We start from the raw sequence: 17,066 nt of genomic DNA on the forward strand, positions 1-17,066 counted from the left end.
GGTGAATGTGGGGTAGGGATGTGAGCCGTGCTTGCCATGGGATGTGATGGGAAGGCTCCCTCCATAGGCTCCGAGCCAATTTCCTAATGTTGGTGCTGGGGATAACGTTTTGGCAAAGTGCTGACTCCTTGGTTTTCCCCATCATTGTCCTTATGAAAACCGCCCTTTCCTGAACTATTATCGCATTTCTTCTCGATCGGTCTCAAAAACAATGATCCATAGATTCGGCTCTTTCCATTCTAACCTGTTCTGATGTTTATGCTGGTGGAAATCAGGAGCGATGCCAGCATGGGTTCGGGCAGCGGCTAATTAATATCAGAGATTTTCTTCTGTTAGCCCCGCTTCCTCGCAGCATGTTTTTTACTGTCCACTGCTGTTTCTCTCTTACTCCTCTTTGAGGTTACTGCGGTGCTGCTGAGACACAGATCCTTCAGAGTGGATTCGATGAAGGCAGCAGAGGTAGGAGACCCTGCCTGCTGCCCCAGCCGTGGGTCAAGCCACCGAGCTGCACGGCCCCATGTGTAAAGACGCTTTTGGGTCTCCCCTTTGCGTTCCTGCTGTCAGCAGGGGACGTAGGAGCCTTCCCGGAGGACGGGGGCTGCAGGCAAAGAGCAAGAATCGTTTGGTGTTCTGGTGGCCTGCCTTTGAACCAGTTAACTTAGCCTCGAAAAGCCAGGGCTGGTAATTGCCTATCTTGATAATAACCGTGTGAATACTGTTATCTAGTCCACCCTTCCACTTTCCAGCCATTGTGCGGTGGCGCTGCCTCATTTCTTGGCTTGGCGATACCTGCTTATTTCCTAGGAGTCGAATCAAAATAGCCTCTGATCTCGCTGCCCATTTCCTTGCCTCGCTGGGCACAAAATCACAGGTCTGCATCGTTGCCAGGAGCATCCAGCTTCCTTTCATGGGCTTATTCCAGCCACTGTTTTGCTAACTGAAAGCCTTCCAAATACAGCATCGCAGCCTACTTACTGGGTTTCCCAAAGCCACGTAAACTTTTCTGGCCGTTTCCCTGCGGCCCTGGGACAGTTTTCGTAAGCCTACATTCTTCTGCCCTCTTTTTCATCTCAAACCAGTCTCCTTAGAGCTAACAGAAGCTACTGTCAGTCTGACCAGGAGGCTGGGCTTGAAACCAGGGAGTAAAGTGCTTTATATTGGGAAGTAAAATCCATGATTGTACAGATCTAAAAAAATCATGGACAAAAACCTGGTTTCTTGGCATGATTGTAGCCTTTCTCCTTCTTATTAACCCTTCAATGAATCAGCTGTTGCTCTCTTTCCCCTGGTGCCTGCTCCCGATGGGCTATATGTGCCAGATGAGCCTCCCAGCTGTTGCTCCTCAGCTCTGACATTTGCTGCTTCCCTTTTAGCCCTGAAGGGGAAGGGTTTGCATGGCCAAAACCTCGCCGCTGTCTTCCAGTTCTGTTAGTTCATCTAGTAAAAAGGATTACCTCTACCCACCTCCCACGCCTCCCTTACATAAGAAGCGTGAATCATCGGGATCTTAAAAGCATGATGTCTGCCCAAAAAAGACGGCTTACAAAGGACCATTGGTAGCCCCGTTATTTAACTGGAACAGCAGCAGGAGCCCAGGCAAGGAATGGGCTCCATACGGACAAGGGCCTTCCAGCTTAAAAGCCTAAAGGTGGCCCTTCCCTATAGCATCTCCATTCTGGACCTGTTGCAGCAACACTTCAGCTCGCTTCTGTCAGGTGGGCTCATGGGGGTTTATGAGCTTTTATAATATCAAGGATTTAATTTTTTTCAGCCTACATAGGGCAGAATAGGAGCAGAGCCCCCTGTGAATAGGTGTTACAGCCAGAGACAAATTTTTTTTTAAGTCTACCTTATTTCGGTTTTCTCTTTTTCAAGAAAAATGATGGTGGCAGCCAGCATAGGACATGCTGGACACTGTAGGACACCATAGGACATGCTGGCTGATGCTGGGAGAGGCCCCTTTGGTTGCAGCCGTCTCCTTCAGGAGCTAATGGAAAGCTGCCTTGCCCTCCTTGTTTCAGCTGGGGAATCAGAGAAATGCAACACTCGGGCGAAACAGCCACCAAATGCAACACTCCCAGCCACCCAGAAACCTGTGGTTAGGAATCACCGTCAGACCTCACATCAGAGCCATCTGTTTCACATGCAGCAGCAAAGACAACAGTTTGTTTTTTTCCCCAGCGTGGCAGGACATGAATCAAAGCAAAGGCAGGCGAGAAAATCTGGGGCCAAGGAAAACTGGGAGGTGCTGAGTTACCAAAAGTACTTTGGATAGGTCAATGCTCCTCAAATGTCAAGAGAAGGGAATGTGTATGTGTATGTAGGTGTTTGGCATCTCTTGTGCTCCATCCCATTTTGGGATAGCCCAGGCAGGAGAACAGTAAATCCCTAAAATACATATTCTCTGGCTTAAATTTTGAGTGGGATTGAGTGTGTGTGGTGAAGAAGAGTGAAAATGAAACCTGTTCCTCCTTGGCTTCAAAGGCTTGGACTACAAGGGAGCTCTGTTCAGGTAGGATATAAAGGGCAGGGTTTTCCTTATTCAGCAGAAGCGGGAAGCAGGGTAACACAGTTGTGGCCAAACTAAATCAACGGCAGCTCTTTTTCCAGACCCACCCCTGTTTATCTCAGACCTTTTTATGCTCCTGCGACTCCAGCGGTTCACATTGTGCCGGGTGGCATCTTGCCTTAACTTTTCAGAAAAGATTTAAGCTTGGTAGCCAAATCTAAGGTTAAAGCCCAGAGCACTTTGTTCTACAAAATGCCTGCCCGTCCTCTCCTCTACACAAATTTCCTCTGCTTTTTGAAAGGTTCTTGTTCCTTCTGCAGGAGAGACTCACCTGCTTGTGGTGAACAGCCGTGGCACCCGAAAAATGAGGCAGTGGTCTTGGTTTAGGCAGCAGCACTGCTCTTAAAGCAGCTGGGCTGTGCTGAAGTCAGACTGGGATCCTGCGAGGGGGGCCCAGCAAAAACAGCTTTCTATGGAATGTGTTCCCCCCTGTCCCAAGTCCAGCTCATCCCGGTCATCCTTTACAGCTCTGGGGTATTCTAAATACGTGAACGTCCTCCAAACTGTGTGAAGACCCAAATTTCAAAGTATTTTTCAGTCACCTAACCCCTTGGGTGGCTCTGGGGAAGACCCCACCCCCCACCCCCCAAGTACTCAGCCTGACGGGTGGGTGTGAAGCATCAACACGTGCTTTGACAGACCTGGCCATGAGATACTTTGGATTATCGACCCTGGTGTGTACCAGGTTTCTTAGGTGCAAAGAGCAGCTGTGGATTTTGACTCTCAAAGGTGCCAGAGGAGGAAGGGAAGTGGTCCAGCGCCAGGTAGGTGCAGGGCAGCCTTCCTCTTAGCAGGACATCTGCAGTAGCAGGTCAAACATCTCCCAGCCTTCTTTGTCCCTGCTTTTGCCCAGGCCTGCTGAAATGTGGCCCTCTTTCAGATGGCTTCCAGGACACACACACGGCTGTAGAGGCTGGGGCCGAGACTTCTTTCCCACTGTCTTGTGGGGTGAGGCAGAGCCAAAATACCTCCAGCTCCCAGCCAGGGCAGTGGAAGCAGTTGAAGAGCAACACAATTGAACAGCCCTCTGGTTTGGTTGAAACCTCCAGAGACATTGTTTGGCTTCCTGTCCTACAGAAACAAAAGTGCGTTTGGAAAAATGAAAGCATATCAAGCCACCACATGGTCTGGCGGTGGGGGATGCATTTGCCACAAAAGGACTCTCGCTCCCCTGGATGGTGCCACCCAGGTGCCTCCAAAGTCTCAGGGCCGTGCTGCTGCCAGGCAGTCCCAACAGCCCTGACCACTTATGTCCTTGCAAAATTGTCCTAGGGATAGGGGACAGTATGGCCAACACAGCTTTGTCCTCACCCCCAAGGATGGGACTTGTCATGGTGAGAATGATTTATGCTGAAGCTATCCCAGAACTGGGGATTTGAGCCCAGGGCTGGGAGCCACCCTCTGTCCCCAGCCACCACTGCAAGGAAAAGCAGCCCAAAGCCTTATCCTGCAACCTAAACATGGCAGCTGGGTGAGAGCAAAGGCACAGCCATGTCCACAGGACTGCTGGTGCCCAGCAACCCCCTTTTGGAAGGGGGGCCCCAAAAATAGAGGTCTAAACCTATTGCATTGGAAGCTGCCCTCAGCCTGTGGCTGTCCAAGAGCAAATGAGAAATTGCCACCGGGGATAAAACATGTGGCTCTCATGGGACGGCCACGTCTTAGCTCTGCCCATCACCTGGGCAGGGGAACGGGCATCCCCGCTGCCAGGGTCACCCTCCAGAGGGGACCCCATGCAGAGCTGGGAAGAGGTGGGCAGGAGGCGCCAGTCTCATCTGCCCTGGAGAGGCAATGGTGGCAGGACAACCTTGCCGAGGCCTCGGTGGAGCTGTGTTTTTTGAGGTGTAAGAGCTCCACTTTGAGCAAGGACTGCTCTAGAAATGGCTGCACTTGTTCCGGGGGATTGCAGCAGCCCTTTGCAGTGGGGATAAACCAGGGATCTCCATGCGGGGCCTTGCACCATGCCATGGTGGGGTCTGGGGTGCTCAAGGTCCACCACGCGCTCCCTCCACAGCTGCCCGGGCTCGCAGCATCTCTCCTGGGCAGCCCCACAGAGGGGCCCCCCTGGGCAGGCTGGACCCCCTCTCGGCTCCCTCGGTCACCCCGACTCTGTTTCACACCTCACATCGTCGTCACTGACGCGTGACATCAAACCCATGGCATTTTGCTAAAATCCATAGGAAATCATTCCACAGCCTTTCCTCATGTTTAGCTTAGCAGACTTTCAGTAGATTCATTCCCTCCTTCTTTTTTCTTTTCTTTTTTTTTTTTTTTTTTAAACAAAAACAAGCAGCCTGCTAAGAAATGCAAACCCACTGGGATGTGTTTCAGCCTTGGCCGGAGCTGCCTGAGCCCCCCCCCGGGGACGGGAGGCTGCCTCTGGCCGGGGCTCAGCGGGAGGCTTTCTGGGCCAGCCATTTCTGATCCAAGCCGGCGTTAAGTTCTGTCTGGAAGGCAGAGCGAAGCCATTCCACCTCCGCTCGGCGCCGGACGGCAGCAGCATGGCGCTCCGGGGAGCCTGCCTGCTCCTCTGCCTCCTCTCCCTCACCCAGGTCTCCGGCCAGCAAAACGGCAAAGTCCGGCCAAAACCGGCAGCTTCCAAGAAAGGTAAGGAGCCGCGGCACCTTCCTGGCGAGGAAACCTTGGAGGGGCTTGAGGGGGATGCAATTAGCCCGGTCATTTGGGCATTTAACAGTACTTTAATGAAACTTTTTAAAAAGCATCTAAAAAGCTAATAAAGTGTCTTCCCCCTGCCCCCCCCCGGCCAGCCTCGCTCCGTGGGAATGATTGCGTAGCCCTTCTGTAAAATAGTGAGGAAACTGAAATGCTTTTGACAGGTTACTACCTTGAATAAGTTTGATGGGACAGTTTGCTCTGACTTTCAGAGGGTAATGTGGTTTTTTTACGTTACCTCTAAGGTTCGCCCCAAACCTTTCCTCTACTAAAAAATCTCCCTTTCTGTGACCCCCATACCCCCTGCTCATTCATTTTTTCAGAAGCGAGTAAGTGGCGGATGACAGACTGCTGTTGTAGATTTGGCGACAAGAGCAGGCAGGTAACGGGAGCAATATAAAATCTATTAAATATCAACACAGATCTTCATTATGAAACGCGTGCCCCAGGTGTACGTCAAGCCATTCACAAGCTCTGACTACTCAGGCTGACCAGAGAGCAATACACACGAAAAGGTGCTTGAGGTCTATTTGCCTTAGTGGTTTGGGGTTAGGTTTTTTTTTTTTGCTTTTCTTCTCCTTTTTTTGCTACTGTCCCATCCTCCCCCCCCCGCCCCGTCTCTGACACAATGCACATCAATTAGAGGAGAAGGCAGGTAATGAAGCGGCTTGTGTAGGAGCCCGGCGGCGTGTGAACCTGCCTCACGTGTCCAGCCACGGTCGCGTGGGCTTGGACCACTGCTGGCGGGCGCTCGGACGCTTGGAACCAAGCAGGGAGCGAGGAAGAAGCATCCCAGGAATTCACTTGGCCGGGCTGCTCTCGGTGGCTATTTTTATCAGATCCCATCCTTGAGAAATTTTTTTCCCCCATTAGATCTTTCTATGAAATCACTGTATTATCTGCTTATTCCACATGTCTGGTCCATGGCTGAGCAAAAATACCCCTTGGGGCGGGTATAGGGTACATACGTGCATTGCACTTACTGGGTGTACCAGGATGAGTTTCTTGGAGAAATTTTATTTTTCTTTCCGTGTCGCCGGAACCGCTGTTTGTAACCCATTGGTGACAAACAGGTGGGAGAAAAATCACCTCTTTGACAGGAAAGTTGGGCTCTGAGATTTTTCGGGGGGGAGGGGGGGAGTTCAACTTTTTTTTTTCTGAAAATCAAGCTATCTGAAACAGCCGGTGGCAGGTTTTTTTCTGAGAGCTTCAGGGGTTTCTATTCAAAGGAGAGGTCAAGTTTTCTGGGGGGAAAAGAAAAAAAACAACAACACCCAAACTTGGCATTTTTTTGGCTGCCTGCATCCAGCCCCGCGGCAGGTCAGCTGCCCTGCTTTTAATGGAAACTTCCAGCATTTCTTGGTTTAACATTTTTATGATTTTTATCAGTGCCAGGGGGTGGTGAAAAAGGGAGGAAAGCACTAAAAAAACCCTTTTGAGGCTCCTCTTCGCCCCCAGCCCCTCGCCCTGTCCATGCCTGCCTGCCCATCCGCCACAGGGGCTGGGGCTCAGCCGCTCCGGTCCTCAGCAGGATGGTCCCATACCATCCCCATCCCAGGCCCCCAGTGCCCCCATCCCGGCTCACCCCCTGCCCTTCACTGGGGAGGGTTGGTCAGGGTGAAGCCGCTGGAGGGTTGGGGTATTTGGCTGGATTTATTTTTTTTTTAATCTCCAGAGCCAAACCACAAATGTTAGAAAAGAAAATGATGATTGGAGCCAAGCTTTTTCTCTTTTTTACCCTTTTATTTGTTTTTTTTTTCTTTTGTTTTGCTTTTTCTTCTTTTTTTTTGTAATTATTGCTTACATTTGGATCTGCTTCAGAACAAAAATGGTGCTGTTTCAACATGAAGAAGCCAAACCATAGCATTTAGAAAACGCTGAGCTAGCACATGCACTTCGCCTGCTGTTGGGTTTTTCCCCTCCCTCAAATTGCTCCCCAGTGATTTTCCCAGATAGAATCATGGAATGGTTCAGGTTGGAAGGGACCTTAAAGATCATGTAGTTCCAACCCCCCTGCCATGGGCAGGGACACCACCAGATGCAGTGGTTCAGCAAACTCTCTCCAAACCCCCATGTCTTGGGGTGGGGGGCAGATGGGATTTGCCCTGCTCGGGCAGCCACAGGGGTCTTACCCAGCAGGGTGCCCAGGGGAGGTGGGAGCCACGGTGGGCAATGGCACCCCTGCCCCGGGGACTCTAGGCTGGGGACCCGCCAGCCCTGGGGGGGGCTGCCCTTGGTCACAGCGTGGCGGGGTGCTGGGGGCACGGGAGGGAGCATCTTTGCGTAGCTCTCAAGTGTATTTTTAAGGTAATTGAAGCCAGCAACCAGAATCCGGATGCTTAAATCAGCGGGCAGGGGCTGATGTGGGCACCAAAATTCCCGTGTAATCTTGGAATCTGGGTGCTTTTCCCAGAAAGTGCCTGTGAACGTTTACATTGATGCATTGAAAATGTCTTTTTCCTGCTAAGTTGTTAGAAGTTGTCCTTTTTTAATCCTGTTTAAAGGAAACTTTGTAAAACACAGAAATTTTAATAGAATAAGCAAAGGTGACTAAATCATCCACAAAAGCCTTGTCTGATGTCTTAAAAAAAAGAAAAAAAAAAAAAGAAAGTGTAAAGTTACACAAATCTGAATATTACCTGCCTGGAACTGCTGTAGCTGAATCCCCATCAATGTGTACTAGTTTCAAAGTGCAGTTCCGTCTACTTGTTGCAAGCATTATTTTTTAACAGGTTGCCCAGAGAGGTGGTGGAGGCCCCATCCCTGGAGGCATTCAAGGCCAGGCTCGATGAGGCTCTGAGCAACCTGATCTAGTTAAAGATGTCCCTGCTTACGGCAGGGGGGTTGGACTAGATGACCTTTAAGGGTCCCTTCCAACCCAACACATTCTATGATTCTATGTAAACCCATTGCGCGTGTGTTTGGTCCCTTCCTCTGATCCAGGGACAGGCTGCAATATGGGACCCGACATTTCCAGCTGGGACATTCAGGGAAATAAACGCCTGGTGTCAGAAGAAACACCAATGGCCAGGGAGGTTTGGTGACAGACGTTGCCAACCAGAGCGATGCTCGCCCTGCTGGGGGACAGAAACCTGTTCAGATAGGAATAAACCGGATGATGCCTCCCCAGGCAAAGCTAAGCAACCCAGATATAGATCCAAATTTCATAGAGGGATAGTTGATTAATCAAAATGAAGTGCAGAGGAACTAGCCTCGATCACAGGCTTCTGGAGGTGAGTCTTGAGGAAATAACAGCACAGAGACAAAAACCTCTGGCAAGAGAACAGAAAACTGGATGTTTGTTGATGTACTTGCGGTACCTGCTTTGTAACTGAAGTGCAACTTAACCACTCCTGGTTCTCCCTCCGACGTCCCGGTGAACGTGCTACTGCAGGAACATCTTGTGGCCCAGGGCTTGGAAAATAGGCGGTGAAAAGGGACAGGATGCGTAGGTGGTCATCAAGGAGACGTGTCCACCTTGGGTGACGGGGACCCTCTAGACAGGAACCCACCAGCAAACCCAGTTAGAACAAGGTAAGGTGCTGCCCCAGCAAGACGCATTGGCAGTGTCCTGCCACGGCCCTTGGATGTTACTTAAACCTAAGGGACATTTGTTCTGCTGCAAGAGAGGCCTGCAGGAAAAAAAAAGAAGGCAATAATTAGATGTTTTCCACAAAGTGTTTTCATCAAAGGCACCAAAATAGTAACTAGTGCCTCAGTATTAAGTGAACCCATTAAAGTTAATTGAGCAATTAGTTAAGCAGCTTAATGCCCTCCTCCTGATGTGTCTGGCTTTTCATATTCATGGCACCATGTAATCTTTGGGCTGGTGGTTTTGGTCCGTATCCAAGCAGCTCCTCCACTCACCTGGCTTGGTGCCTCGGCTTCCCCACCTCCTTGGCCCTCGAGGAAGCCCATCCTACTGTGTTCATGGACAAACTGCCCCCTTTCCTTTCACCCCATGAGGACTACCAGATGCTTATGCCAGGCAAGGTAGAGCAATAGGAGCAGCAGAGATAGCGTAATGAATGCAAACACTTCAACATCCAATCTCCCACCACATCCAAGACACAGCAGTCCTTTTGCTCCTAGACGGGAGAAATCCAAGCACTAATTAATAGTTGGTTGGAGCTGTTGCAGAAGCAACATACCTAGCAGGATGTAGGCTTTAGTAGCAGGCTGCAACCAACTCCCTGGCCAAGGAGGTGTCTTCTCATGGCAGCAGAGCAGCTCTGGACAGTTTTTGGGTACCTGCACTGGGGGTGCTGATGGCAGAGGCAGCTGTGATGATCTCAGGGATGGTGTGGTTGGTGGGCTGACGGATGGGGTGGCTGATGATGCAAGAGCAGATCTATTGGAGGTACTGCAGCCCTTCCAGCTGAGCATCATCCTGGCGAGCAAAGCCCTTTCTTGCCAATGCACCCATGAGAGCAGACTAACGTGCCACAGCAAGGGGTGCATACAGAGAAAATCATGCATTAGGGTTTTTAAGGAAAGCCAGGAGGGTGCGCTGTGAATAGAGAGAGAGAGGGCACGTTTTTGAGTTTAAAAAAAAAAAACAAAAACCCAATAAATCCTATTCAGCAGCAGCTTTAAGTTTCCTACAAAACACTCGTATGTGGCAGAACTCCTGCTCAGGAAGGGCAGAAGCATTGCATTTTTGGGAACTTGACCTCAGTGCAGCACCACCCCAAGTGAGTTCCCTACGTAGGGGCTCCAGAGACAAGCCTGCACCTTGCGATGCTCGTGTCTGCGACTCCCACCCCATCACTGCAGCAGCAGCCCAAGAGCAGACCGCCACCCCACGAAGCCCCACAGGGTGCAAAACCCTGAAACCCAAACTGGGAATACTGGGTTGCTAGTGGGACCAGGCTAGCGAGCATACGCTCGCTCTGATGGATGTGCAAGGGGGCAGGTGTTGACTTTGCAGATCCCTTCTGAGCGTCTTTCTCCGAGGGCAGAGAAGCAGGGAGTTTTGATGATAGGAATGACTTCGGCTGCTTCCCTGGGGGATGCAGTTGATGTTTATGCTCCTCCCTTGGTTTCCCCAACAGATGGTGTGAACCTCAAAATGATCGAAGACCTGAAGGCCATGATTGACAACATCTCGCAGGAGGTTGCTCTACTGAAGGAAAAGCAAGCACTCCAGACAGGTAAAGGACTTGCTAAAGAAGGCATGGCTTGTGCTTAGAGAGAGGAGCTGCTTATAAAGCAGCTACAATTGCTCCACACCCTTTAACAAGAGATGCCCAAGCGCCCTGCGACAAGGCGTCCATCACAGGGAGAGAGGTTGGGGGGCTCAAAGCAAAGCATGGGCTTACTGCAATTCCTCCAGGCAGATGAAGCTCCTCAAGCGGTTAATGACATGAGTTGTGCAGCATATGCCCCCCCCCCCCCCACCTTTATGTGCTAAAGCTTGCCATTTGTAAAGCTGTGGATAATTCTATGACACTAACCCAGATGTTCATTTTCCTTTATGAATCAGAGGGATGGGTAGTGGATTAGTCTCTACTTCAGTCAAATGTAGCTTACTCCTTTGTCTGAACCCCAGTGACATGGTGACCTGGTCTCTTATACATACCACGGTATTGCCCAGGGAACCTCATGGAGGTCAGTCCCACCATGCTTCATTGAACATGTACAGAGGGCAGTCCTAAAATGTCCATCTTCCATCCGCGTTGCACGGCTGTTCTGTGCAAACTCCACTGACATCAATAGGGAAGTGATTTGCAGAACACGAAACAGAAATGAGCTGAAAATGCAAGTTAAGGAGAATTTTCTACTTTAAAGAAAAGGAACACAAGCAAAATCAAGGCTTTAGTTCCAAGCTCACATTCATTGGTTTGGGTATTAATGCGTGGCTCTGATTAGTTATTGTTTGGCTACAGTACCCTGCACTCTTAGGGTTTAGAGCTTAAAAAAAAATAAAATAAATTGCTAGTGTTAACAATAAAATCAGAGGCAACTAGAAATTTCCTCTGAAGACCCCAAGCTATGCAAGCACAACACTTCTGATCAAAGCCTATTAAAAAGGACGCTTTTATCATGCTTGCATAATTAAGATGATTGAACTGAAATTGCAGACTTTTTTCCAAAACACTCCAACGCCCGGCAGCGCCCATAACAAACCGTCCCTCCGACAAACTCGTCAGAGAAAGCGTAGCAGCAGCTGGGGAAGAGCGAGGCCAGGGGAAGGGGCGGGAGGACCACGCTGTGCCTCTGCTCCGGCAGTGGCGGAGATCAGGAAGGTTACGGGGTCACCTCAAAGTCCATTTTTCCTGACGGTTTCTGGACAGGGAGGTCACTTTCCCGCAGCCATCCCCTGCGTAGGAGGGAAAGGGCCCCTGGGACTCCCGTGCTGCCAAGAGTCCCTGCACAGCCTAAGAAATAAATCTTGTAATTTGGCCACTGCGTTTGCTGCTGCCGCCTCTTCCTGGGCGCTGTTTGTAAACCCAATTCCTTTTCTTTTTGTTCTGTTCGTGTGGCCACCTCTCAGTTTGCCTGAAAGGCACCAAAATTCACCTAAAATGCTTTCTCGCGTTTTCGGAGAGGAAGACGTACCACGAGGCCAGCGAAAACTGCATCTCGCAGGGCGGCACGCTCAGCACCCCCCAGGGCGGGGAGGAGAACGATGCCCTCTACGACTACATGCGCAAGAGCATCGGCTCCGAGGCGGAGATATGGCTGGGCCTCAACGACATGGCGGCGGAGGGCAAGTGGGTCGACATGACGGGTGGCCCCGTCCGCTACAAGAACTGGGAGACTGAAATCACCACCCAGCCCGACGGCGGCAAGCTGGAAAACTGCGCAGCCTTGTCGGGGGCCGCCGTCGGCAAGTGGTTCGACAAGAAGTGCAAAGACCAGCTGCCCTACGTCTGCCAGTTCATGATCGTGTAGCGGCGGCGGTGGGGGTCCCCCCCCGCCCGCCCGCAGCCCGGGTCTTCCCCCTTTGGCAGCAGGATTATAAAGCTATAGGTATGTGTATGTGTACATGTACGTACGCACGCACGCGCGCACACGTTCAAGTAGCGTCACTCTTCGCAAAGAAAGTCGTCACGGCTCGGTATCGGATTAGAGAGCGTTAGAGCATTTCGTTTGGCCACATCCAGCCCCATTAGCAGCTGCATTGTTCCTACCAAGGCACGATTCATAGATATATTTTTTTACACAGGGAATTTATTAGGACGGCTCAGTTGTTTTGGCAAAGAACCAGTGCAGCAGTCCAGCCTGGCAAACAGCCACCTCGGTTGCCCGGGGCTGTCGCTCTGCAACGTCCTTTCCCATCTTGCTGAGTTTTGTTGGGACACCAGCATAGCTAGTTCCCACTTTCTTCTCCTGTTTCTCTTCCCAGTAAGCCCTGATAGTGAGGGACACGGGACTGAGCTTCTCGTGCCTCACAGCTCCCCCGTTCAGGCTCCTGGGGATCGAGGTCCTGCCTCGACGAGCAGAGGCAGTTGCTCCTGCTTTGCATTGAGAGACACAGTTGGGCTTATTGGCTGAGGACCTGCTGCTCAACGGGTTGTCCAGCTCATCCAACTATGTGCATGAATGAACTAGGAAGTTACAGGCATGGGTTGACGTACTGGGAAGGAGGGAGCCCTTTCCAGAAGCATGCCCTATTTTGTTGGTCCTTTTCTCATCAATCAGAAGCCAGTTTCAATGATTTCAGCGGGTCTAGCTCTCCCACTGCCAGATCTTTTTTTTTTTTTTTTTTTTTTTTTTTTTAAAATATCCCATCAGAAGCTTTATTTATGCTCCAGCATCATGGGGGAAGCAGTGATGACTTACAGCATAGTCAGTCAAATGTACTTTTGGAAATAGAAGATGAAAGTATTAGGTAAATAATAGAAATGTAATGCTATTAGGGATAAAAGACAAGCCCATTTAAAACAAACCCCAAGACGACTCACTTTAGCAGCTTTAGAAATCATACAACCTGTTTAAGTGATGGAAACACAGCTGAAACCCTTTTTGGTCCAGGCACAGTCGTCAGCAAACATAAATCTGCTGAGCACTGTTTGCGCCAATAAAGTCATGCCCAGACGAAGGGCTGGCCTCAGTATTTTATTTTTTTTTGCTGAGAAAAGGGTTGAAGAAAAAAATGAAATTGAAATAAACAGCAATGATGGGAAAGAGGTACAGGCCACCCCGACAGCTTAATAAAGCCTTGCTGGCTGTTGGCTGAAAGGTCTCAGTGGTTCTTTGCAGTTTGGAGCTTGGTAGTAACCCCTCCAGTTTGGGTCACGTCCCCTGCGCTGCCAGGTTGCCTGTCTCAAGACACGATGCTCTTGGGGAACCCACGGGAGAGGTGTTTCAGTTTGCTGCTTTGTTTAAAAACAGCACAATGGTGGGTCTTCCAAGACATTGAGAGGGAAAGCCAAGCTGGAGGGATCGAAACACACACATGCAAATGCAGAGTGCACACTTCCAAAGCTGTCACTGTTCCCAAACGCTCCGCTGTTCAAATGACTATGAAATAAATATATAGCTTGCTGAAGGAATGGAGTTGTGTCAATGTGACTGGAATGCTTTCTTCTCCTTGCATTTCTCTTCAGAGCACCTCCAGCAACCTGTCAGAGAGTCAGAGGTATCAAAAGCAGAGAGGAAAAAGCAGAAAGCAAGAGCCTCCCACACTGGGATACGGTTTATAGGATTTCCACCCCCACCTTTTATCATCCCAGTCACATGCCACATGCAGGATACAGGCAGGGAATCCTTTTATAGACAAATAAGATTTCCTTTCTCCCTTCCTCTTGCTGTTGGGAAACGTCACTCCAAAATCTGAGCCAACCCCAAAGAAAGGTCTTTCTCTCACCCCCCTTTGGTAGCAGTAGCGGTGCTGGGAGAAGTGGACCTCAGGTCCCAGCATGGAGCCAGCACTTCCCAGGCTGCCCCCCACCTCCTCCACAATGAGCGGAGCCGCAGCAGCACCGAGCATCCCTCTCCTTCCCCCACAGAGGTGGTGACTTCTTCCTCCTCATCCTACTCATCTTCCTCAGCATCCCATAAAGGAGAGAAGACCATACACGAAGAAGACAACGCTCCACGCCTGTCTGGGAAGTTTCAACTGCTGCAGAACTGCACGTGAAATTAGGTCTCTTTTGCACGAGAGGACAGCCCTTCTCTGAGCTTTACTCTGGACCCTGATCCTGAAGGTTTCCAAGGCTCTTTGCTGTAGGTCATGGTTACACTCTACAAGCCAGCTTGTTTCAATATAAACCCTCTAGTCTCCTTGGCAGACAATCCCTCCATGTTTTGAGATACATGTGAATGCAGAGCAGCAAATCTGGACGCGTTGCTGGCTTTGATCCTGACTGGTCGTAAACCACAAGGTCTTAAAACACAAATGCACAGTCAGAGAAAAAAACAGCGTAGTTTTATGGGAGCGCAGGAACTAAAGAGGGGTGATGTGAAAACCACGGACCCTGGCGGTGCTGAGCTTCAGGGAAGATGGGGGTGCTGTAGCTGGACGATCTCTGCGTGGAGTGTGAATCTGCAAAACAGCAGTGGAGATGGATGCCAAAGGATATTCCCAGAGAGGACATTAAAGAGTCAATCTGTCAAAAATCTAGTGAATAACAAGTTGCTCTCAGCAGATTTCTCGCTCATATCTGTCTTGCTCTCCATTTTCACACAGCCACACTCCTGCCAGCACCATTCTTCATAGATGTTTTGCTCTTCTGAAGCTGGGAGGAGCACAGGGAAGGGTGGCTTTGCCTCTGCCCTATTTGTTGGACCCAGGATGCCAAAACTGACCTTGCAGTTTCAGGTTGGCATTTATGAGTTCAGTAATATTCTACCTGCTGCTTCTTAGTGTACATTATGAACAGCAAATTTTATTTTAAAAGCCAAAGAAAAAGAAATTCTAGAAGATTCCTCATCCTTGCTTACCACGGCACTCTTTTTTGTTTGTTTGTGGCCAACCCCCTGTTTTGTGCTCACGGTGAATGCCGGGGTGGAGGGGTTGAACAGGGGACACTGGCTGCGTCCCCTCCAGCATGGCCCGATGGGACCTGCCCAGAGCAGATGGGATCCATCTGCTGGGGGCTGGGACAAGCATCACTTTTTTGATTTTCCATTAAATCTTTTTGGCGCTCAAGCCAGAGAGGAACATCTGCTGTCCACAAAGTTCGGTCTCAACCAAAGGCATGCAGACCAATGTAAAGAAACCTCAGCTCTTCCCCAAGAAAAACAAATGTGGAAGTGATCATCTCTGAACCAACATATTGTGATGCCTGCAATCTCAACTGAACCTCGCGTTATTAAAATAGGAAATGTTGCGTAAGATCTTGTGCCACTGATCGTGCCGCTCAGCTGCCTGCAGCTGTGAAATACAGCAGAGGAAAGATGAAGCGTGAATCGTGCATATATTTATATAAACAAAAGAAGAAAAGTTATTGGGTGAGCCCCCCAGAAGGTGTTACTCCAGCACTACGCCATCCAGAACTGACTTCAGTAGAGCTATGCTAATTTACCCGACTAATTGCCCTGACCCCAATTCACTAAGGTATTGAAGTACAGGCAAAGGACAAAATGGTTAAAAGTAAAATGGTTAACTGTAAAACACATAATACCTTTCTGAAGTATCCCTCCGAACAAGGGCCAGAACAGCACACTGTTAACACTTGTCAACACCCAGCCAGCAGCCTGGTTGCTTTTGGCTTCGGTCAGTAAAAGGGACGGGTAGGCAAAGGCAGGTAAGAATTTGGGAGCCACAAGCCAAAAGCTTGTTTTGGGCCTTGAACACTTTTGTGGGACTCAATCCTTAGCAGTCCCGGGTGAGTTCGGATCCAGAGGGTTTGGTGACATGGGAGAAGGAGTCCAAGCAGAGAGAGGGAGAAGATTCACAGTCAGAACGAGCAACCCAACCCCACGCCTCTGCTCCTTGTGCCTGTCTGCTCAGCCTGGGGGTTACTCAGACCCGAGTCTCTCACTGCATCAGATGTAAGTCTCTCTCTGTCATCTTTTGTGAGGATCAGCTCCCAAACACCTCTGCTCCCGCCTGCCATAAGGGAAAGGCACTTCCCACCTCTGGCTGTGGGATGAGACCATCGGTAGGATGCACCTCAAAAGGGAAGGAACACCTCCAGCCCTGCATCACTGAGCCTCGTTATTCCCATAGGCTCTGCTGATTGGTCCCACTCCTACATAAGCACTGGACCCCACTTCAGTGCCTGACCTCTCATCTCTCCTTTTGCAAATAAAATGAAAAACTAAATTAAAGTTACATTTCTCCAGCTCAAAAGCTGCCATAGGCAGAGAAGAAACACAGATCTGTGAGCATCAGCAAACAAGGGTAAGCCAAACGACCACTGGGAGCATAAATATAAGACAGTTGGGAGTCACTACACGGATGGAAAGCACAAAAATAATCTCCTTGGGGGTTGAAGATAAAGCGGGGGATGAGAGAGTATCAGACTATGGTGTACAGAGCTAAAAAATAGTGCTTTATCCCCTTTATCTGCAGTACAGAAGTACCCAGAGGGAGTCCAAAGGTAACAGCTGGAGACTGTTGCAAACACAGCTAAAACCAAAATTATAAAACATCTTAGCCATGACTCACACCCAACAGCCTCCATGCTCTGTCCTGCCCTGTGTAAACAGGTCAGTGGCCGCATCACCTCCCTGCAACCTCCCACACAAGTGTTCGTGCTGGAGGCTCGGGCCACCAGTGCTGGTGGTGACCATAAGGCACCTAACGTCTGCAGCCTGGCTACTCACTAACCAGCACTGTACCCACAACGTCCAGCCTCCCCCCAGGAAGGAGACAAAACCCCACAGATGACCGCGCTGCCAAGAGGTGAGGCCAACTGCTAATTGCAGA

General features: G+C 50.0%; 1 protein-coding gene across 1 annotated transcript; it reads left to right on the plus strand.

The window, feature by feature from the left end:
• The first annotated feature begins 4,877 nt into the window (after positions 1-4,877).
• On the plus strand, positions 4,878-13,743 carry CLEC3B (C-type lectin domain family 3 member B). The gene is made up of 3 exons (XM_054190889.1): positions 4,878-5,176; positions 10,297-10,395; positions 11,739-13,743. The coding sequence occupies exons 1-3, from the start codon at positions 5,071-5,073 to the stop codon at positions 12,137-12,139; spliced, it is 606 nt and encodes a 201-aa protein (XP_054046864.1). The 5' UTR covers positions 4,878-5,070; the 3' UTR covers positions 12,140-13,743.
• The last annotated feature ends 3,323 nt before the right edge of the window (positions 13,744-17,066 follow it).

The sequence above is a fragment of the Rissa tridactyla genome, chromosome 2 (genome assembly GCF_028500815.1).
Source record: "Rissa tridactyla isolate bRisTri1 chromosome 2, bRisTri1.patW.cur.20221130, whole genome shotgun sequence".
Classification (NCBI taxonomy): Eukaryota; Metazoa; Chordata; class Aves; order Charadriiformes; family Laridae; genus Rissa; species Rissa tridactyla.